The 21998-nt window shown below is 42.6% G+C and overlaps 1 protein-coding gene across 6 annotated transcripts in view; it reads left to right on the top strand.

Moving 5' to 3' along the window:
* Positions 1 to 596: 596 nt before the first annotated feature.
* Positions 597 to 21998, top strand: part of Golga4 (golgin A4) — an 81410-nt gene continuing 60008 nt past the window's right edge. For 4 of the 6 annotated variants that reach the window (XM_028767252.1, XM_028767250.1, XM_028767251.1 and 1 more), the window contains exons 1-3: positions 739 to 836; positions 12096 to 12185; positions 19749 to 19847. In XM_028767252.1, coding sequence (XP_028623085.1) covers positions 765 to 836; positions 12096 to 12185; positions 19749 to 19847 — 261 coding nt within the window. In that variant the 5' untranslated portion in view covers positions 739 to 764. Of the gene's footprint in view, positions 837 to 12095; positions 12186 to 19748; positions 19848 to 21998 lie in introns of all 6 variants that reach the window. The other 2 variants (XM_028767254.1, XM_028767253.1) reach the window with 2 other exon arrangements.

Here is a 21998-nt window from a genome sequence, read left to right as displayed (position 1 = left end):
GCTAGATCTAAGCCTTCCTTCATATTCTAGGCAAGCATTCTACATCCTCAGCCCCAGATTTTCTCTTTAAACTAACCAACCAACCAACCAACCAACCAACCAACCAACCAACAAGCCAACCAACGAACCAACCAGCAGTCATCCATCCACCCACCCACCCATCCAACCATCCACCCAGCCACCCATCCAACCATCCACCCATCCACCCACCCATCCATCCACCCATCCATCCGATCAACCAACCAACCCACTATTTAAAAACTCTTAGAGAGAATTCTAAATTATTGTGCCACACGACACTGAATACATTCCTGCACTCCTTAGCTCTATCCTCTCTCACTCCAACCTTCCTCACTGTGGTGCTCAGTGGTGGGATGCTCCCTACTTGACTACACAGCGCCAAGACCCCAGCTAACGTCCGCGCAGGAGCCACTGTGCACGCGCGTTCACCCACACCGCCTCCATATTGTCCACCGCGGCGTTCCGTAGCAAGTCCTTGGCAAGCTCCACGTCGGCCGCGCAGGCGCCCGGGGCACGTTCACCTGCTGCCGTTGTCGCCGCCGCCGCCGCTGCCGCCGCCGCTGACGGGGCTGGATGGGGGGCCGAAGCCAGCCAGGGGCACCCAGGAAGAAGAGACGCGGCGGCGGCGACGCTGACACTCGCACGACGAGCGCCCCGAGGTGCCCGCGAGCTCCACAGGAAGGCGGCGAGGCCCGGGCCCGGCCGCCCCGCGGGTAGAGACGCCGCCGGCCCCTCGCCGCGCCATGTTCAAGAAGCTGAAGCAGAAGATCAGCGAGGAGCAGCAGCAGCTGCAGCAGGCATTAGCCCCTGCTCAGGTACGCCGTCCCCCTACCCCGAGGCCCTGGAGGCTGGCTAAAGTTCTTCCGTGACCCTTGACCTCCGCCCCAAGACTTTCCCCCCCAAACCATAGCCCGGGAAGGTTTTGGACCGTCCAGCTTGTGTAGCAACCCTGTCCAAGTTTCTCCCAAACTTCGTCCCTGTGCAGGGTGACGGGACCCGTCGTGACATTTGACCTCGGAGTTTTCCCCCTAAGGACCGACCCGGTCTGACAGATGGGTGCAGTGGGTTCGGGTCCTGCATGGGGGAGCTTCTCTCGCCCTTGAGAGACCCTGACTCTGGAGTGGTGACGGGGGCGGGGCAATCCAGGTGCTTTGTGATATATGACCTCTGACCTCTGCCCCATCCATATACGACCAGTGTCCTCTGTGTTCACTGGACATTGCACCTGGAATGGTCAGGTCCCTGTAAGTCTCCTGCTTTCAGACCCTGATCGAGGCAGAGAGTCGAGCCTTCCAGGGCCAGGCTGCTCGCAGGAACCCAGGGCGGCGGGCCAGCGACCAAGCCTGTCACGAGTTAGTCACTTCGCATAACTTGGGTGATGGCGGACCGGGCGCAGGGGCAAACACTGAACGGGACGGGCGCCGAGCCTGTTAGCAACCGTGCTCTCGCATCTTTTCAGGAAGGTCGTTGTTTTTTTTAAGGAAGTATGGTTGCGGGTTGGGAAAAGGGGGCGTGTTTGTGTTAGAAACAAACAAACCCTCTCCAGCACCTAGGGTTTCAGCACTAAGGATGTGCTTCTAGAAACATATTCCGAGAAGATTTAGGATTTTTAAAATTCATATTCTCTCTCTCTCTCTCTCTCTCTCTCTCTCTCTCTCTCTCTCTCTCTCTCTCTCTGTGTGTGTGTGTGTGTGTGTATGTGTATGCTTGTGTGCGTGTGACAGCCAGAGGACAACCACAGTGTCATTTTTCAGGCGTTATCCTTTTATTTCTGGATTTATTTATTTATGTGTGTGAGTGTCTTGTCTGTATGTATGTCTGAATACTGTGTGCATGCTTACTGTCCATAGAGGCCAGAAGACGGTGTTGGATCCCAGGGAACTCGAGTAATACATGGTTGTGAGCCATTATGTGGGTACTGGGAACTGAACATTGGTACTCTGCAAGAGCAACGAGTGAGCTTAACCTCTGAGCCATCTCTCCAACACACACCCTGGCCTGGGACTCATCAAATAGGCTGGGCTCTCTGGTCAGCAAGCCCCGGGAATCCATCTGTCTCTGCCTCCTGAGTACTGGCTTACAAGAGTGTGCCACCACACCTGACTTTTTAACCTGTGTTCTGAGATGGAACTCAGGCAAGCCCCTTACCATCTGAACTGTCTTGCTAGCCCAGGGGCTGTTTTAATGTTAACACTCTGGGGCTGGTAAAGACTCAATGCATTCTTACCAGGCAGCTGAGTATTAGGTAGCGTTAAAAATCAACAGCATTGACCTGGACCTCTGCTCCACAGTTTATTTAGTAGTTAATACAGATAACTTAAACCTCATAAACCTCCAGGTCAGTGTTACTCCTCCTATAGAGGAAGATGTGATGAGACCCGAAGAGAATGTATTGCTACATAGTATCAGAGCTGCAGACAAGGATTGTTTACATAGAGTGATAGGTGTTACAAGAGACAAATTAAATGCAGCATATGAATTGTGATTCAGTTTTTGTGGCAAAAAGAAATGTATTTCTATAAATGGCATGGTGGCTCACACCTGTAATCTCAGCATTTGGGACGTATGAAGGATTTCATATTCAAATCTAGCCTGGGCAACACATGAAGTCCATGTTCCCCCAAATCAAACCAGTAGCACAAACCAGTGTGTGTTTGTGTAGTGAAAATACAAGTTTAAAAGGATGTGCTGTAGGATATTGATAGGATTGCTAAGGTATTTAATATACTTTTTTCATATTTAATGTTGAGCTTTTCTCTAAGAATGAACTGAAGTTCTTGAGTACCAAAGGGAATTTTAGTAATAACAAACAAATGCTTGCTGCAAGTTAAGCTGTGAGAGCTCCCAGGTCCTGTAGCTTCATACTGTTAGAGAAGCAAGCATCTGGATCAGACACAGTCCTATATGTAAGACTTACGATAACCTTTTTAAAGTAATTAATTCATTACAGTTTTAGTTTTTAGACAGGGCTTCTCCTTGTAGCCCTGGTCTGGGATTCACTCTATAAACCAAGCTCTGGCCTCAATCTCAGAGACCCGCCTGCCTCTGCCGCTTGAGTGCTGGGATTAAACGCCGCCTGTGCCGTATCCTCCCTGATGGATTTAAGGAGATATGAGAGAATTTTTGCTCACTTAAGTTTACTCTTGCCCGCCCTGCTCTAGGCAGCTAATGAACACTTCAGCCTCTGCTTACGTTTGGTTACTTTTGTAATGTTTCTCACTATAGACTGTGGATCTTCTCCAAGCTTTTTAAACTAACTACTGTGAGCTTTGAAATAACACACACAAACTTTTGTGTGAATTAGAGGTAGTTACCTGAGGGGTTCTTTAGTGCATTTTAGTATAATAACCTGAATTTGGGCATTCAGTTTGTTTGGTTCTCTAGAAGCTGTTGTGTGCATGCTTTCTGGTTCTTGACTTGCTTTCCATTGTCTTTATATATTTGTTTCCAGTGAATTCCTGTCAGATGCTGGTAGTTTTGGGTAAACTTTTTAAATCTTCCATATAGTAGAAATAGTGAGTATAGGGCCAGTCAGCCTCCCTGTCTGCCTGCCTGCCACCCTGTCTGTTTGCCTGCCTTCCTTCCTTCCTTCCTTCCTTTCTCCCTTCCTTCCTTCCTTCCTAGGGTTCAAAATAATATAACATGATAGCCTTCTAATTCCTAGTAATTTCTGTTAGTTGATGCTAAGGTTGTTTGAATCCTTTCTTTGTGGCCACCATTATTTTAAGTAACTATTTGCTCATCAGATTTGATTATTTGTATGATTATTATTATAAGTGTGAATTAAAGTTAAAATACTTCAAGTCAAGTTTTGCTTAATTTGTTTTTAAGCAACACATGTGTTTTGGAATTTTTTTTTCTAACTCTGTAGGATTAACTTACTAAAAAGAACATCTTAAAACAGTTAGATTGGTAGTGGTATATATTATAGTGCCTGCCTTATGACAAGGCCCCATGTTCAATCCCCAGCACTGTAAACAAACACACATTTCCCCAAACAACAAAACAAACATTTGCCAAGTATATTTGAAGATCAAGGTTCTATTTCTAGCACTGTATTCATGTGATAAATTTTGGGGTGTATGTGCATCTGTGCTGTGTGTGTGTTACGTAAGTAAAAACAGTTTTTAGTATGTTCTCATACTAACCATTACTAAAATTATTTAACTATTATGAAAATGAAGATATGAAAGGAGAACTATTTTGAGTCTACTAACATGAAATACACAAGAGTAGCCAGATTGTTCAGGCTAGAGCACAGATTACATTACTGTTCAGTGGTTTGCTGCACTGCAGTGGGAAAATGAAAACTCTGGAAATGAATGGATGTGAATATCTCATAGCATGTGAGTGTTTGAATGTGTGAGTGTGTGAATGTGTGAGTGTGCTTCCTTCCTGTGCTTCATGGCACTGTACATTTACACATATTCAGAACGGTAATTTGTACAGTATGCATGCCTTACCACAATTAAAACATTGAAAAACCAACACATAAGCACTGTTTGAAGCCTTCAGAGTTGTTTATATTTTTTTAAGTAGGGCTCTGAAATAGTAGTTAATGTAGTAGAAATTTTAAAAACAAATCATAAAGTCCCAGCAAGATGTCTCACAGATGGCAAAGGAGGCCCATCCTGAAAGATATAATTTTATTGCAAATTTGAGTTTACAAAGTACTTCTGTCTTAAATTATCTTAAATTCCCAAAAAGAGCACAGAGATGGGAAGATCTGAGCGTATCCTGATTGTCTGTAATCTATGTCCTACAACAAGAATTCAGTGATTACTGACAATGTTTTATATAGGAATACATTGTTATATTTTAATAAAAATAATCTTTGTTTGTGTGATTAAAACAAAGAATCCTCCACGCAGCTGTCAGCGGGGGGTGGGGGGGCAGACAGTTTCATATTCCACCTCACTAGCCTGAGAAGTACCCAGTGGGTCTCAACCTTTCTAACGCTGCAACCCTTTAATGTAGTTCCTTTTTGTGGTGACCTGCAACTGTAACATTATTTTTATAGCTACTTCATAACTAGCTATAAAAACATAACATATAACATATAAAACATATAAAATATAACATAGCTAATTTTGCTATTGTTGTGAATCATAATGTAAATAGATATTTACATTCTGTTTTCTGATAATCTTAGATGACTTCTGTGAAAGGGTCATTTGCCCTCCAAAGAGGTTGAGACCCACAAGTTGAAAACCGCCTCCTTAGACTTAGGGACCTTGAGTCAGACCAAACCAGGATTTGTGGATTTGACACTTGGAAAGACTCTTAGGACTAGCTAGTTGGAAACAGAGTTCTAGATTTTATTAACAATATTATGACCCATGTTTAAGTCCTGGGATTAAGAAAAGAGGCTGCCTGAAGAAAGAGCTGCAGGAGTAAGACGTGCCCACGTGGGGTCTGGGAGGATGGGCCACTCTGCACAGGAGCTGTGGGTACTATTTTGGTGGCTCTTAGGTTACATCTGAAAATATTGCTGAGAACCCTTTGTTTCTCTCTCTCTCACTTTGATAAGTGAGATAGTGAGGGGCTCTGGCGATGCCAGGGATGGATTTATAATCTGATAATGGAAGCAGGGGCTACAGGCTTGCAGAGAGTTTAGTATGTGTCCCTCCCTGTAAGTGGGTTTCTGGTGTGATTCCTAGGGACTAAGGTTTCTGGGGCAGAGCTCCCCCAACCTGTTTTTACGTATCAAGACCCCCACCCCAGGACTAGCCCTGGGGACACAGACCTAGAATTTTGAATGTGGGAGGCTGAGGCAGAAGATTCAAGAGTTTGAGGTCAGTCTGGGTTACATAGGGAGTGACCCTGACTCAGAAAGAAAAGAAAAAAAAGAAAATTAACCATGTAGACATTCTGATTTACTACATTTTTTACATTTTTCTGGGTCTTTCATGCTAATCATCTTGTTCTTTTTTTTTTTTTGGAAGGAAGTCCCATTTTTTGGAGGTTCATTTCTGTTAATGAACTCCTGGAGCTTGATCTCCTTAGCTGACTGATACCTGTTAGTCCTGTGTAGAGAGCTAGAACCTGTGTTTCGGTCTAGGGACAGGGACTAGTTCATCTATATTTCCTCACTGACAGCCAAACCAGACACTCTTGGAAAAATGACAATACAATTAAAGTGTCATCTAAATATTCTAAGTGTGTGTGTCACAGACCATCAAATCCATGACCTTGATGTGCTAGGTACTGTGTGTACCCTACTACTGAGCTACACCCTTGAGATAAAAAGGAAACTGAATGGTTATGATACTTATCTTGGAATCTGAACTGGCGTGTGCTAGCCCCGAGATTCTCATGTGGAGACTGGGCCACATTGTTTCCTTTGTCAGCAGCTCTAACCACTGATGCTCTAGAGGTTGGCTCATTGTTCGGTATCTCAGGAGTTGTGCTTGCGCTGGGACTGCTGACCTGAGACACCTATTTGTTGTGGAAATCCTGAATCTCCTGAAGGAGTGAGGTGCAACAATCTTCCATTGTAGTACTCTAGACCCTCCCCCCTCCAGACTTATCCCCAAGGAGTGAGCAGAAGCTTCCACAACACACTGTAGCACAGCATTCAGGCCTTTATCCTGTGTTACTTTGTCAGTGTTACCCTGTCTGAAGCCTCCTTGATGTTCCACTGGCAGCGTAGAGAGAGACAGGGGAACTAAGGGCTGTTTCTGAGCTTGCCTCTTTATTTTACAGCTGGCACATACCTTTTGCTTTAAGCCCTGAGGCTTTCTAAGATTCTGGGATGAACATTGCTTTGTTTTCATGCCAGCATTACCTTGTGTGGATCCTGGGGTTGCAGTACCTCAGATGTGCTGAGTCTTGGCACCTCTTCTGCTTCTCGTTCATATCCTCTTCTGAAAATTGCTTGAGACTTACTCTCTGAGGAGGATGCCATATGTAGCTCATATGCCATATTTAACTGGAAGTTGCCTTAAGTTATTTTTGGATGACTGAATTTCACATATTTGAAGACCATTTTTAGGAGGTGAAGTATTTATACCATAAGAGTGATGATTCATTTCTGGAGCAACCATGGTAGATTGCAAAATGACAAAGATGCTCCACTAAGGGCATGCTGAAAAGCTCCCACTAGTGACTGAAAGGTAGATGCTGTGTGAAAACTAAGTCCATGGTAGGTAACCCTTAACTGGAATGCCAAGTTGATTCACAGTGATTGGAGCAGTGCTGTAATGAGGAAAGATCCAGTGGCCTGTCCCCAGCCTAGGTGTGTGTGTGTGTGTGTGTGTGTGTGTGTGTGTGTGTGTGTGTGTGTAGTTACTGAGCAGGTGTGCTGTATGCTGGTGCCAGCCTAAAGCCATACCTGTTTCTTACAGTGCATCTGCTCCGGCAGAACTTGAGAGGCAGGAGCTAAGTCAAAAGGTTCATGTCATGAACATCCTGCTAGTGAGTCCATAGCTGCTATAAATGCTCAGGAGAAAACATTGAAAACCCCTTGTTTTGAGGACTCTCATACTCGTCTACAGCTCCAATAATTAGAGCAGTCCGGCTCCTAGTGGCGGGCTGTAATAGATGAGAGGACTTCCGTAGTAACTCGCTGACCAAAAACATACTGTGAATCTTGCTTCCTTTTCTCTTAGAAAGCTGGGGTTAGTTGATTTCAGAAAGTTACTAATTCACAATAATTAAACTTCACTGATACCTAAAGAGATCTGAAAGTGCAGAATTGTATCTGTTTTTCTAACAGTTTACTCTTGAGTGTTTGTGAACCTTCCAGGTAATGCAGCCTCTCGTACAGTAAATTTAAATATAGCATATCCTACTAATATGAATATTCAAATTTTGTGGGTTTGCTATCTTTAAATATGTTGTTCAACCTGGGATTAATGCTTTTAATTCCTATTCTTTTTAAAAGCATAGTTAAAAATATGAAATACATTGAAATATGTAGATTTGAGAGTTGGTTGCCAGATAGAGGAGCTTAGAGGTTACAGAGAGAGCATGACACAGTGAAAGTACTCCAGCTGGCTTGTGAGTTGTGCCTGGAAGTCTCCTCTGTGTGTGATGAGAATACAGGTTCGAAGACAGAGATCATTAGAGGAGGGTCTCCAGGAGCCCCTCAGTGAACAGCTATTGGCAGTTGATAGCTCCCGGAGAAGGGGGATCCGAGGGAGTTCTTCCTCACAGGTCGGTGAAGGTCTTCTATACGCTTCTCATACTTCACTGGATGCCTCACAGAGGGGGAATGGGGGAGGGGAAACGAATGGTGGATGTGATCGTGTTTCATTGTATGTGTTTATGAGTCAAGAATAAAAAAAAGAAAAAGGAACTATATCTCATGATATAAAATTTACATGCTATGAAGACTGTATATGTAGCTCAACAGTAGGGTGATTGGCTAGATGTTGAACACCTGGCTTTGAGGACTAGCCTCTATACCCTGCACTAATTAAAACAAAGTTGGTAAAAGCTTTTGTCTTAGGGGTGTCTCTATGAATTGGGTAGAAGTATGGCGACATCATTATTATGATTTTTACTGTGAGTCCCAGAGATGTTCGAGAGCTCATCATCTAACTCGAAGTGGTAAGGTAGACAGGGAGTTAGAAGGTCTGTGTGATAACCTAGTTCTTGAAGTGTCTAACCTGGGCAAGCCATGTAAACATTCTGAGCATCTAATCTTATCAGGAAATCGGGTATGATATTGTGTGCTCTTTGCACCTTTCAAATTGGTTGTCAAGACCAAAAGTGAGAAACTACAAGAAGCCATTTTGTAGTTGTCAACAATGTTTTTACTTAACAAGGCCTACAAGGTGCTGCACTGGATGTACATTTGCCTTGCATGGCTGAGACGGGTGCTCACAAGGTGCTTACATGCCTGTGGGGAAGTATTTATGAGGAGGCTTAGAGCAACACCTGAGGAGCCTCTGATGGACCATGAAAAGCAAAAGACAGGGCCAGGCACTCAAAGCTTAGCATTCCGAAGGCCCCTGCTCGTTTTCACATGCCGAGAAGAAGTTGCCACAGCTTTAGTGCTTCTTAGCCTAGTGACTGGAGGGTTCTGTTGGTCAGAACCGGATCTCTGTTAGAAGGCTGTCAAGGTGTTGTCCAGGTTGTTTTCTTTCCTTCCTGCCCATGTGGTTATGGTAGGGTTCAGTCAGTGCTTGGGGGTCTTGATCTCTCTGTGGCCATTGCAGAGTGGCTTTCAGTTCCTGGAGACTGCCAGCAGTTCTTGCTATGTGTTCCTGTAGATTTTTGTTTTTATTCAGTGTAGTAAGAGTACAGGTCTCTAGCCTCTGTCTCTGTCCTGTAGACCAGGATTTGAAGGGCTTATGTAAACAGTTAAACTTACCTGGGTAATTTTTTTATTTTTTATTTTTTAAATTTAGAGTGGACTAATTTTCAGCTAAAAATTATGCTCCCAGAGCCCCATTTCCTTCTATGGAAATACAGTTGTGAGAGTGATATGTTACTCACAGGGCATGGGTCATACGGGACCTACCCCAGTAGACTGGGTTTTCTTATATGAAGTTGAGGCCTCTGGTCAGCTAATGATGAGCTGGCAGGGGTTGAGACACGAATTCGAGCCTGGACAGCAGCACCTGTTTTCTTAGCAAATAGCTCACACACACACAAACACACACACCACACCCCAACCTCATGGAATCCAGGGCTTTGCCCATGTTAGGCAAGTGCTCTATCACTGAACTCTGTCTCCAGCCCTTTAAAACCATATGTGTCTCTAAGTGAGAGAGCCCATTAAACTCCAGGCCCCCAGAGACCACCACTTCTCCTGTGACTCTCTTGTGGCTTCAGAGAGTGATCAGCGATTAGGCTGAATGTCGCCAGATGCTGTACTTTTCTGGCCACAGGGTGTTTTAGTATTCATTCTTCATCTGTGTATACCTTTAACAATTTAAGTCACTTTGTTTTATGTTTATCTACAGTTGATGAAGCCTTCTGATCAGACTCATAGGAGGCCGAGATGTAAGGCCCATTTTAAAATTCACATTGAGTTATACTTTTCAGTGAGTAAAGGTCTTGGCATCTGGTCCTTTCTTGGCATTTGGGTATTTGGAGAGCTGAATTAATAACCCAAAGGTTTCGTAAACATTATAGAATCACAGCAGGGAATTGGTTGGTCAAGAAGCATTTCCTCTAGTCAGTAGTAATTTCTAATTGCCTTTCTAATGTTTTATCACCTCAGTCTAGCAAAGAACTCTTCCCTTCCTAGTGGTAGCCTCTGTAGTATCCCAGCCTTTGCAGCCAGCTTGGTTTGAAAATTGGCTGTAGGTATTAGAAAAGTTACAGATGCAAACCGTGATGTCCCACATTTTACATGCATGCCAAGCATCCAAAAACGCAGGCCTCTGTGCTTGTAAAGCAGGCACCTTGCCCAGCTCTCCAGTGTCCCTCGACTTGGATGAAAGCTGTCTGTGGAGTAAGCAGGGCTGAGTGGCTGCCTTTTGTAAAACACACAGACTTTGTTATGTTATGTGTATTCTAGATGCTTAAGCCATTGATAAAGATTTATGTCAGATTCATCTTTTTACCTGTTTAAAACTCTATGTCCTGGTTCATGCTGTCTTGTCTTGAATGGTAGAAGATATCTTATCCCCTAAGGTGACTTCCACATAGCTGATTTTAGTGGATCGTATGCTGATTTTCAGGTCATTGTTAGAAGGGGCATGTGTTAGAATTCAGTTTAGGCAAGAGGAAGAGGAATTTATTATAAAAACTTGGTACCTGACAGTTTCTAAAGGGCTCTGTAGCCTGGACCAATTGCTGCATCCTGGGCTCTTAATAAAAATGTTGCAAATACTCACACCTGGCACCAGCATGGTATCTCCCACTGCACTGCAGTCCCTTGGCTGTTTGCAGGTCTGTCCCTATGCTTACTAAAGGGTGACCTTAAACTTTACATGTCTATTTTCTTACTTGTGACTCAGCCTCACGTGGGTATGACTGATAGATCTCAAGTTCCCTGTTGCAGATAAAGGCAGGACTGAGCTAGTAAGTTTCTAGGGCCTTATGAGAGCTGTTTATTGAAAAAAGTTATTAAGCGTGGGTATGTAGTTGTGTCATTCTTGTCATTTAAACTCACTCTCAGTTCTGCTTTCGACATAAACATTACTCCTGCTCAGAGATGAACATTCCTATTTTGTCCAGAGTGGATGGCCAACTGTGTCCACACTGATCACTCAACATGTGCCCTGATGTGAGGTGTAGCTTACGTGTTTGTTTCTCTGTGTATGTGTAGTGCTCGTTTGTATGCATGTGTACTGTGTTCATGACCTCAGCTCCACCCTGACTGTAACAGTGTGCTCACACATAGGTTAGAGTTCTATCTGTCCACTTGTTTGCTTATGTGGATGACAGGCATGTATTTAAATGTTTTTTTTTCTCTGTAAAGCTATGTAGATGTGAAAGTGTAAGGAAGCAAGCAGACAGTGAGTGAGGTCAGAGCTATTTTACAAGTACAGAGGGTCTTGAGGCTTTGGTTTCATACTTTCAGGACTGCTTTTAGCTCACAGGAGAGTAAACTTCAGACATCAGGTTTAGTATTTGTGTCTTTGTCCGGGTTGATAATTCTGGTAACCAGGCTATTAGCATCTCAGTAACCAGCTGTGCTGTATAAGTAGATTCAGAGAAAGGCTTCTGACTAGAGAGGTGGGCCCTGCTATTTAACTGTAAATTTCATAGTATTGAATGTTTCCAGGACTTTAAAGTTGAAATTGATAACCTTCTTGTTGTTAATGAATTTACATTTCTGAATCATTTTGCTTTATAGAAAAGTAGCAAAGATAGTACAGTTTTCATAGTCTCTTCCCTGGGCTTCAGTTCCTCCAATACTATATCATCCTAAATATAGCCACACCCTTATCTTACATTCTGCTAAAACATTCTGCTAAATTGATGGTCGGGTCAAAGACCTGCTGACTAGTAGCTAAGTCTTGTAGTTGATTTTGTTGTAGTTATTGTTCCTTGTTTTTTTAAATCTGTCCCTTTTCTTTTTTGCGTTCCTGGGCATGGAATGAGAAAAGAATCGCCTCAGGGCATTGTGGTCATTGCTGTCTTCTAATTTGTACAATCATTTTTAAATGTAGGTTTCCTCCAGCTCTTCGACACCAACAAGGACTAGAAGCAGAACATCTTCATTTACAGACCAGCTCGATGACGTCACACCCAACAGAGAGGTTAGTGCAGCGCTCTGATGTTCTCTCAGGAAGCTGATCTGTGTGCTGGCCTTGGTAACATCCAGGGAAACAGTGTTGACGAGTCAGTTACTTCATTTCTGTTTATTAATAATTCAACTGGTTCGTTCTTTCTTTCTTTCTTTCTTTCTTTCTTTCTTTCTTCCTTCCTTCCTTCCTTCCTTCCTTCCTTCTTCTTTCTTTCTTTCTTTCTTTCTTTCTTTCTTTCTTTCTTTCTTTTAAACACAAATAGCAGTTAGCTCTTGTAAACTGTTTCTTGGAGAAAATTAAAGAGAATAGGTATGTTTATTTGATATTTGGAGCTATCAGAATAATTCAGTAATGTTTTGTTCAATATAGCATCATATGGCAAAGGGCCCTATATTTTTAATCTGGTGGTTAGAAACTAAAAAGTAGCAACAAATTACAAATAACAGCTGGCATGAAAAATTCATCTTTTTTTATATCTTTTTTTCCTGTGAAGTATAATATAACTATAGGAGGTGTGAATGGGACTGAGGGGATGACTCAGTCCAGAGCGTTGGCTGCTTTTGCACAGGACCTTAGTATTTGTGTCTTTGTCTATGTAGGTTTAGGTTTTTCAAAACCTATTTTAATTTAGGGTTCTTAAACACTTCAACCTCCTTTCTAGTCCACTGACTAAAGTAGGGGAGAAAGACAGTTTATAGGAAAAGGTGGTTGTAGACCTGTTTAGAAATAGTTCCTTGTGGCAATTCTACTCTTTGTTATCAGGATACCAGCAGTCCGGAATCATAGCAAACACCAAACACAAATCAGTAGTGGCAGCTCTGCTTGATCCAACAGAAACAGCAAGGCTCTGCCAAATCTACACAAGTCAGTGGAAGTGGCCAGAATCAGCCAGAGTACCATGAGAAGTTCTTTAGCATGTTTCTCTTTACAAAGTGAAGACCAGCAAAGAAGCAAAGAAGCAGCAATGCAAGAGCATCCTCTCTCTGTTTGCAGGGTTCTGTTTATGTTCTTTCTAAGCATCACAGGCCCCCTCAAGTGTCTGTTTTCGGCAAAATATCACATGCCCTTTCACGAGACAGCATCCAGACAAACATCTTGTGTCATGACTGAGTTTTAGAAACCAAAAATTTCTACTTCAGTTTGGTTCCAAGCACCCACATGGGGCCATATACTGTCATCACTCCAGTTTCAGGGGTTCTGACTCTAGGAGGGACTGCCACTGGATCTGCTGTCTGTAGTTACAGGTGCCTTTAACCACTTCTTTTCTAACAGTTACTTTATTTTACATTTATGGTTTATATCTGTGTGCCACATGTGTGCCTGGTACCCATGGAAGCCAAAAGAAGGGATCAGGTCTCTGGGAACTAAAGATGGCTGTGAACCCACCACATAAGTGCCAGGAGTTGAACTTGGATCCTCTAGAAGAGCTCTTAGCCTCTGAGCCATTTCTCTTTATCCCCTCTTTCCCAGCTCCTGACCCTAAAATACTTATTTATTTTTAGTGTCTGCTTCTATGTACGTCAGTGCATCATGTGTGGAAATTGCAATTTGCTTATCTGTTGGGGTAGTTGTCTCTTGTGAGCAGTTTTCTCTTGAGGGCTCAATGCCCAGAAGCTCTTTGAATGGAGAGAAGAATGTGTTGTTATAGCAACAACTTGGAAGCAATACATGTGGAAATAGAAAATCAGCTAAAGATTGCTACTATACCATTTGAGCCCAGGATTTCTGAGACCTCACCTCAAAAACAAACAAACCAAAACAAATAAATTTAAGCAGTTTTTCTCCAAGAACAGGAAAGGCAAGTGTGTGCTATTTCTTTTTGACTTTCTAGTACTGAATACTGGGCAGTGAAAGAGGAATTTTAAGTTAGTTTAAAATCAGTAGTATAACAGGAAGCCTTAATTCACTAATACAAATAGTTAAGAATTGCAGGTCTGCTAGCTTGCTAACCCAAGGCCGTCACAGGGGATGCAGAGCTAGAGAAACAGAGGTCAATTGAGTGTTCCGGGAATCTGTTCCCGTGGTGTCTGAATTAGCCTCCTCTGAAGAAACTCCCACCAGAAGTCCAAGGACTTGTGAATTAAATTCAGCCAGATGGTCTGTTGGCTCAGATAAGCATTCACACTGGGTCCCAAGGCCACAGGGACAGAGACTGTTCTCGTGAGATTTGTCAAACTTCTGCCTGGGATCTGCTTACACACATTACAGACATTTGAAATAACCAATTGTGTGTGATTACCCACAACCCTCTCCCTCCCCCCAGCCTTTGCCTATATAAACCCTAAGCTATTAGGTCTCAGGGTCGATAACTCCTACCTCCTGTGTGAGGCACGTATCGACCCGAAGCTTCGTATATTAAAAAGGACCTGACTCATGTAATTACAGCAAGAGGTCTCTGGAGTGTCTTTGGGGTCGTGTCCTTCCTGGGTCTCCCCCCTGGAGGAGTCTTTCAGGCAGGACACATAACAAAGGTGTAGGCCAACAGGGACATAAAATCATGTCCTCTGTAGAGGACTTACATATAGAAAATTGCAAGGATTCCAATCAAAACAATTAGAGTCAATAAGTGAGTTTAGCAAGTAAATGTAGTTAAGAGGTTAATTTACATTACATTTCCTTGTAATAGTAATTTTAAGATGCCCCAGTGAATTTGCGCACAGAGGAAGGTATTTGACCAAATCAGACTCTGGTTTGTGATAGAAAAAGAGTAGGAGGGGAAGGAAACTTGCTCACATGGTAATGGGGTTAAGCTACCCACAGCTAGCCTCCAGAATGGAAAAAGACCTAACATTAAAAATGTCTATTATAGGGACTGGAGAGATGGCTCAGTGGTTAAGAGCACTGACTGCATTTCCAAAGGTCCTGAGTTCAAATCCCAGCAACCACATGGTGGCTCACAACCATCTGTAATGAAATCTGATGCCCTCTTCTGGTGTGTCTGAAGACAGCTACAGTGTATTCATATATAATAAATAAATAAATCTTTGAAAAAAATGTTTATTATATAGTGTGCATTTGGACAGCTTGGAATCTAGTTCTCTCTTCCACATTGTAGATCCAAGGGTTGAGCTTGGGTCTTTGTCTGCTGAGCTATTTTGCCTCGCAGAGCTAAGCCAGCCGAGTGGCAGTCATCTGTAGTTCCACGCAGTTCTTCTGTGTGTACTGAGGAGGATCACGGTTTTGCCTGTTAGCCTGTAGACGGTGACACTTGTAATTAGTTTTTGATGTGGCAGTTAAGTTTCTTTGCTTCCTGCAGGACTCTCATCTGACCGCAACACCATTTCTCGTGTGTGGCTAGACTTGCTCTGGAAGATTCTCCTGTGTTCCTAAGGGATGCTCATCAGTGTTGGCCCTTTTTTTGCTTTTTCCTTTCTGAGTTTGTTATCAGGATGCACTGACTTCATAGAACAAATTAGTACTCTCTTTTTGTATTTTTTTTGGAAACATTTGAGAAGAGTTTAATCTGGTCTGGGGCTGTAATAACTGCCTTCATTCCCCTCAATATTTTTTAATGCATGGAAGTGTTTTGATTACTAATTTAATCTATAGCCTTATTCAGATTTATTCAGTTTTTTTGTTTCTTCCTGTCAATTTTGAAAAGTTGTTTGTGTTTAAATTATCTTATGTTAGCAGTAAGTGTTCTCACTGTCTTGTCTTCTCTTCTACCTCAGCTAAGGGTTTCTTTTGAGAAATGGCCTCTCAGTTACACCTTCTGGTTTGGTGATGAGCATTTTCAGAATAGGGGTGACAAGTACTGCTCGAAGTCTTCCGTCCTCAAGTCTTAGGTGCCTTGAGTAAACCCTCTGGCAGTCTGTATTGGATCATTTTCCTCCATCTTTTTATAAGTTGGTGTTTCTGTTGGGGCGAGGGAAAGTCACACGAATTTGCTTTTGTTTGTAAAGATTGTGTGTGAAGTGGAGCTGCCATGAAGACAGGAGAGCCTCAGCTGGGGTCTTGGGCGTGAGCAACACGACTCATTCAGTCTACGCATGTCAGGCTCTCTTGCAGTTGAACCCTTGTTCAGGCACATGTGCTTTGAGTAAGAATACACGCCTTTAGTTGGCCCTTCAGACGTCAGTGTCTAAGTTAGGTGTGAGAGGGGTCACCAACTTCTGAGGCCCTGAACTCCCTAACATGGCTCCCCCACTATTCTGGGTGAGAGATGACAATCAGATTTGTGAATAAAAATGAAAACATGGAAAAAGACTATGAATAAAAAGAAATGTAAAAGTTTCCTGGAATTAGCGGTAGTTTCTCAGGGAATTTCAGAGATGCCCTTGCTGGCTGTAGAAGCAGTTAGTCATATTGCCTGCTGTGCAGAGCCTTCACCTGGACAACTTGTCCCAACATCATTTCTTACGTGCCAGAGACACAGACATAGAAATGAAGACTTTTCTCTCTTGTCATCAAGGGTGTATCTGGGTTCACAGACATGGTAAACACCTGTAGGCCAAGAAGGGCTGAAATCATCTCTGGGAGGCTTGAAGTTGAGATCAGAGGCAGCTGTTTACAAGCACAACTCTGTAGGAATAGAAACCTGCTCAGTGCAGTTCTGTCAGCTCCCCAGGGAGTCTGTGCTGGTACCGCACAGCTGCCTGGGAACTAGGGGGAGAAGTTTCCTGAAGTCTCCCACTGGCTGATTGAGAGACTGAACATGGAAACGTTCTTTGTTGGTAAGTTAGAGCCTATGCAGTGTGCAGTGAGCAGCAGCTGCAGCTGAGGTGGTTCTCCCAGCTGCAGTAGTTAGCTGCTGCTTACTCTGTCCAGGGCTCTCTGAGGCCTGTCATGGGAAACTTCTGTCCTTGGGGAGGCCTCATGAAGAAGGACTAAGTCACACCTCCATTGGGCTTAGTGGCTGAGCTTGTAATGACTCTTGCCATGGAATCCGACCTAAGCTGGAGCCTTGATAATCAGACTAACCTTGTGAGAAGGGAGGTCACAGAAGGAATGACAAAGATTATTTTCTCAAAACGAGCCTGTAGAGGAGTGCTTCTCAGCTTCCCTAACGCTGCAGCCCTTTACTACAGTCGTCATGGCGTAAGGACCCCCAACCATAACATTATTTATTTTGTAACTTCATAACTGTAATTTTGCTACTGTTATGAATTGTAACATAAATCTGTGATTTACAGTGATGTTAGGCCACCCTTGCAAAAGGGTCTGTCGAGAGCCCAAAGAAGTTGTAACCCACAGGGTGAGAACTACCACTGTAAAGAAAATTCTAAACACCAAGAAGTTAGCCAACAAATTAGACACTGAGGTATGAGTTTATTCTAGATGAGCTTAAAACAGCAGAGTGGTCTAGAATGTTAGACTGAGACAAGCAAAGAAATCATTTTCTTAAAATTAACAGAATATTATGAGAAAAAACTTAGAAAAAAATCTTGCCTGTCCCACCACAGACACAGATGTGGAAGGGCTGGCTGCATGAGATATGCAGGGTAGGTTGGAGTCCTTCAAGATAATCCAGGAGTTCAGATGGTGACAGGAATGCAGGGCACATAGCTCCACACAGTGTGACAGGAACACAGGGCACATAGCTCTGTGCAGTGTTTGTGCAGTGATGGTGTCACTGTGGACTGCACAGAAGAGGTGAACTAGGTTCTAGCTACTTTAGATGAGAAGTTGAGCAGAGCTTGAGAACGTGAGGTGCTGGAGTAGTTTGAGAGTTGGAGAAGAGCTGTTTGCTTTCAGTTTGTTTGGTGTTGGGATGGAAGCCGTACATTTGCGCCTGCTGTGCAGTCTCTGCTGCAGAGCTGTGTGGGCAGCCAAGAGCTGCTGCTGCTGAGAGCCACAGACATAAAGAAGCATGTAAATTTGTCTGTCTCTAATGATGATGGTCTCTAATGTAGCACTGGGTGAAGAACTAATGAACACTTTAGTCAGTATCTGTAGCCTTAGAGTCCTGAGGGAAAATGTGTACATTTTAAAACTTTTGCACATACTTATTTTCAGACATGCCCTTTACAGTGTATATAATTTATTATATAGTATGCATTGTGGTATATAGTGTATTATATGCCATAGAGTATGTTATACTATATTATATTTTTTCCTTAAAAACAACTGTAATCAATATTTCACTGGATTAATTTTTTTAGCTTTTCATTTTATAGTAATTACATACACATAAGATACTATAAAAAAAAGCCTTGGGGGCAGAGTGTATACCCTCTCTCCAGTCTCCTCAAATAGTAGCATCCTGTATCCTTATTCTGTGATGTCCAAAAAGGCAGTTACCATTGAGTAGTTTGTGACAGCCACAGAGCTCCTATTGAGGTCTCACTTGTCTTCCGTGGACTGATCTTGTGTGCTTGCATGTATGTTAGTAATCTGCAGTTTTACACAGGAATAGACGTGCAGTCTCTACCATCAGAGGGTCTTGGGAGAAACCTTGCTGGGCAAGTGTGAGGGTTGTAGTTTGGGTTCCCAGAACTCATATAAAAGCCAGGCAAGTGTGGTGGCTGCCTGTAATCCCTGCCCCTGGCACACAAAGTTGGGATTCCTGTAATAGTCTAGCTAGCTGTAGGTTAGCTGGAACTGGCAAGCTCCAAGCTCTGAGAGACATCCTGCTTTAGTAGATAGAGTGGAGAATGATGAGGAAAGACAACTGATGTTAGCATACACATGCAAAGGAGTCATTTAAAATAAAATTTGCTATATATCTAGTTCATGATTGTTGCTATTTTGATGTAATAGGTTCTGAAAGAAAAAGCACAAAAGAATATGTACCAAAAGAGCTAGTCTTGTAGATTTTATTTCGGAAGTTTCTTATGTATGTACTTTTGATAAAAGTGATTTTGCGTATAAGTATTAGTAAAGTTTTTGTATGTGTTTTATCATTTCTGCATATTTCAATGCTGTCTTTTAAAGTCTCTAAAGAATACATCTTAGTATTTGTAAGAGTTATGCTAAGGGTTTGTGTCGTTTACATTTATCTTTAAGGCACTTTACTAAGGTATGATTGACATAAAAGTATTTGAAGTATATAGTGAGTTGAGGATGAATGTGGGAAGCTGGCAATGTTGGCTACAGTTATACCCCAATACCCATCTCCTCCTGAAGTTTCCTCCTGTCTTTATTTTGCTGTTGTTGCTACTGCTGTTGAGGAGGAGAGTGGGGTTTAGTAAAAGAGTTCCTATGGTGTCTACGCTGTAGCCTCCTAGAACAGTTGGAGTGTGCACTATTGGTTGTCGTGGCCACTGTTGTCAGTAGATCTTCAGAGCGTCTTCACCACACACCACTGACCCTCTGCACTTTGTGCATTGTTTATGTTAGAGTGGATCTTTATACCATGTTGCCAGATACATTGGGCGCCACGATGCCTGCTGTAGGCAGCATATGTATATCAATTAGCAAGTGGCTTCCAGGTTAGCCCTTTGAAGTCCTAAACTCGTTAGTTCATCCCATCCTGGGTCCATCCCAGAAGCTTACAGTTTCTTGGTGGTGGGTGATCATTATGACGGTGGTTGTAGCATTGAGTGTTGTTGTATTGTGCTTTGAGATCATTCTATGATTTGTATTTCATCATTTGTTTTGTTTTTGTGCCTCTACTTGTTACACTGACTGAGACAGCTTCTAGCCGGGATGGTAGCAGAGCCTGCCTTTCTCTCTGAATACACTATCTTTGCTTTGGATTCCTCCAAACAGCCCAAAACACAGACTGGCAGTGTGGTGAGTCCTTCCACCGCTTTCTGCATTCCCTTGTGGGGAATCACCATGTTTGGGCAGCTATAGCACCAAGTCTCAGGTGGCTTATGACTTACGTTCCCTTCGAGTGTCTTCAGTGTTGTGTTGCTAACCCTGCGCTAAAACCTCAGAGAACAAGTTGCTGAGTTTGGTGTCCAGCTGCTTCCTGGTAACTAACAGCATCGCAGTAACACTCCCCTTCCACTAATGTTTGTGAGCCTCCTTCACTTGTTAGAACAAGCACTTATGTTTCCTCCCTTGGAAATGTTTGCTCATATTGGAAAAACCCAGTATAGGTGGTTAGAAACCTGTTTTACTGTTGGGAGGAAGCCTAGAGTGTTTGAGATATGACTGACATTTTTTAAGGCAAATAATGTGTTTGTAAATAAAAAATTAACAACATTGCATAGGTAGGTGGATTCTATTATAGCATGTTCATTTCTTTATTTAGAAACTATAGATAAGAAATAAGCACAAAGTACATTGTGGTTTTTTTTTTGTACATTGTGTTTTTAATTACTGGTTTTTTAAAAATGAAAGGAAACAGTTGTCTCTTTAATGAATGAATTCACTTAATTTTAACTTTATATATGTTTTATTTTGGGAAATGAGACATTTTTTTCTATCTGGAATATCTGGTAAACTGATGATTTAATAAGTTAAGATGTAGCAGGATTCCCTTACTACGGGTAGCTTTTGGTGTTCCCATGGAGGATGGCTGAACTGGATTTGCAGTTTTTCTAAGTGTTGAGAATTGGTTTAACTTGGTAGCTAGTGGTAGAAGCAGAACATTTTTGTTCTTAAACCAAGTGCATGTGAAGACTTGGTGTACATAGAGCCAGCAGTGGTCTTCACTGCACCTAGACAAGAAAGCAGCTCAGGGAAGATGCATTGTGAAGGGACATTTGGAAAGCTGCTTTCTCTGTGGCTCTGGCTACAAGGAACGCTTGCTATTTACAAAGGTTTGGAGCTGAGCCAGGAGTCTCAACTACACAGATTTACAAGTTTACTTGAAAGAAAGGAAAGAAAGAGGAAGAAGGACTGTATGTTGCATATAGGAGGAATGTAAACTTAAAAGGTACACTTGTCATGAGTACAGACTACAGAATAATTTATTTTCAATTCTTATTCTATTGTAAAAAGTGCTATAAGGTAAAAAGGAATATTTTAAATTATTCAGAGTAAATTTCAGAAGACTAGAAAAACTAATCATATAAATTTTATATGTTTGTGATTAACAATTTGCATCTCTCTATGAGACAAAGGGAAACTATAGAATAGTTATTTGGTATAATAATAAAAATTTAGTGGGGATTAATTACAAGTCCACCAAGAGCTGAATATTCCTTAATTTATTTTTTAAAGGTTTTAATTTATTTATTGGGGGTGGCCAGGATCTCTATTATTAGCTCTGTCTGTGTTGGAGCTTGCTATATAGACCATGCTGGCCTCGAACTTACAGAGATCCCCCTTTTTTCCAAGTGCCAGGATTAAAAGCACATGGCACCCTTCTGGGGTTTAATTTGGTTTTTAAAACATATTTCTCTCTTTATTTAAAAAAAACAATAACAAAACAAAACCCCCCAGCTGTATCCTTAGTGTCCAGGAGCCAAAAAATGGTTATAGTGATTGAAAACAGGTATAATTGAGCAGACTGCAGATAAATGAAAAACATATAATTGAAGACAAGTTTGGCAGAGAAGCAAAGCTGCAGAGCATCTAGTCAGCTGAGCAGGCTTCTGTCGTCTGAGAATTCCCTCCAAGAAAAGTGTTGGTGACCTGGAGCATCAGTATCAGAGTGGAGTCAGTTCTTTCCACCTCTCTGGGAGGAGGACCCTGAGAGCTCTTATGCTGAAGGAATTCTAGGGTGTAACCAGTGCCTGTTGAGTGTCAGGCTCAGGGCATGGGAGACTGTGTCCTGCCCTCTGAGAGCTGCTGGTTTAGCATGGAGACATAGATGTCCAAGTGTATTTACAGCATAGAGGCATCTGCGTGTTGCAGAAGAAAATATGCAGCATGGAGGGTGTTGGCTCTGCAGGTGAGTGAGAGGGGCTTCACAAGCAAGGGTTGGTGAAAGCTGAACATGGAGCACAGCAGAAAGGGGCACTCTAGACAGTGGCAGACACCTCAGGCTCT

The sequence above is a fragment of the Grammomys surdaster genome, unplaced genomic scaffold, assembly GCF_004785775.1.
Source record: "Grammomys surdaster isolate TR1022 unplaced genomic scaffold, NIH_TR_1.0 172, whole genome shotgun sequence".
In the NCBI taxonomy this organism is placed as follows: domain Eukaryota; kingdom Metazoa; phylum Chordata; class Mammalia; order Rodentia; family Muridae; genus Grammomys; species Grammomys surdaster.
This window is presented reverse-complemented; position numbering and strand designations above follow the sequence as displayed.